Here is a 456-nt window from a genome sequence, read left to right on the forward strand (position 1 = left end):
AGCGAGTTGCCGGTGGGGCCAGCAGAAAGGCGGATGACAAAGAAGACCTTGGAAATAGAGTGGAAAAGATCAGCTGTACGTTTCTGACTGAGGCCCTGCTTATACAGACAGGCCTTAAGATAATATTTAGAATAATACATACACTCAGGAAGATAAATAAAATTACAACAGATGCTACAGAAATCACATTATCTAATTTCTGTAGGTACCTTTAAGGGCCATCCACACCAACAATTACAACGTTAGCATCTACACTGATTAATGATTTATTTGTGTCATCTTTAAGTCACAGTCACGTCAAAAAGTAGATAGACAAACATCCGTCACTTAAAAACGAGGAACGCCCACTTTTTTGCCCTTTTCTGGTTCTGGTCTGTCATGGTTCTCTTGTAGTTTGTTAATTAGCAAACTCAGCAGTCACTAACATGAAATGTTAGCTCAACAATGGTAAGACAA

At 39.0% G+C, this 456-nt stretch overlaps 1 protein-coding gene across 1 annotated transcript in view; it reads right to left on the bottom strand.

Moving 5' to 3' along the window:
- Positions 1–456, bottom strand: part of ep300b (E1A binding protein p300 b) — a gene marked incomplete in the record, with an annotated part of 30,932 nt that overhangs the window by 5,460 nt on the left and 25,016 nt on the right. Inside the window, 1 exon segment of the mRNA XM_035655022.1 lies at positions 3–47. Within this exon segment, the coding sequence (XP_035510915.1) occupies positions 3–47 (45 nt within the window).

The sequence above is a fragment of the Morone saxatilis genome, unplaced genomic scaffold, assembly GCF_004916995.1.
Source record: "Morone saxatilis isolate NCDOM2014 unplaced genomic scaffold, NCSU_SB_2.0 Contig14, whole genome shotgun sequence".
NCBI lineage: Eukaryota > Metazoa > Chordata > Actinopteri > Moronidae > Morone > Morone saxatilis.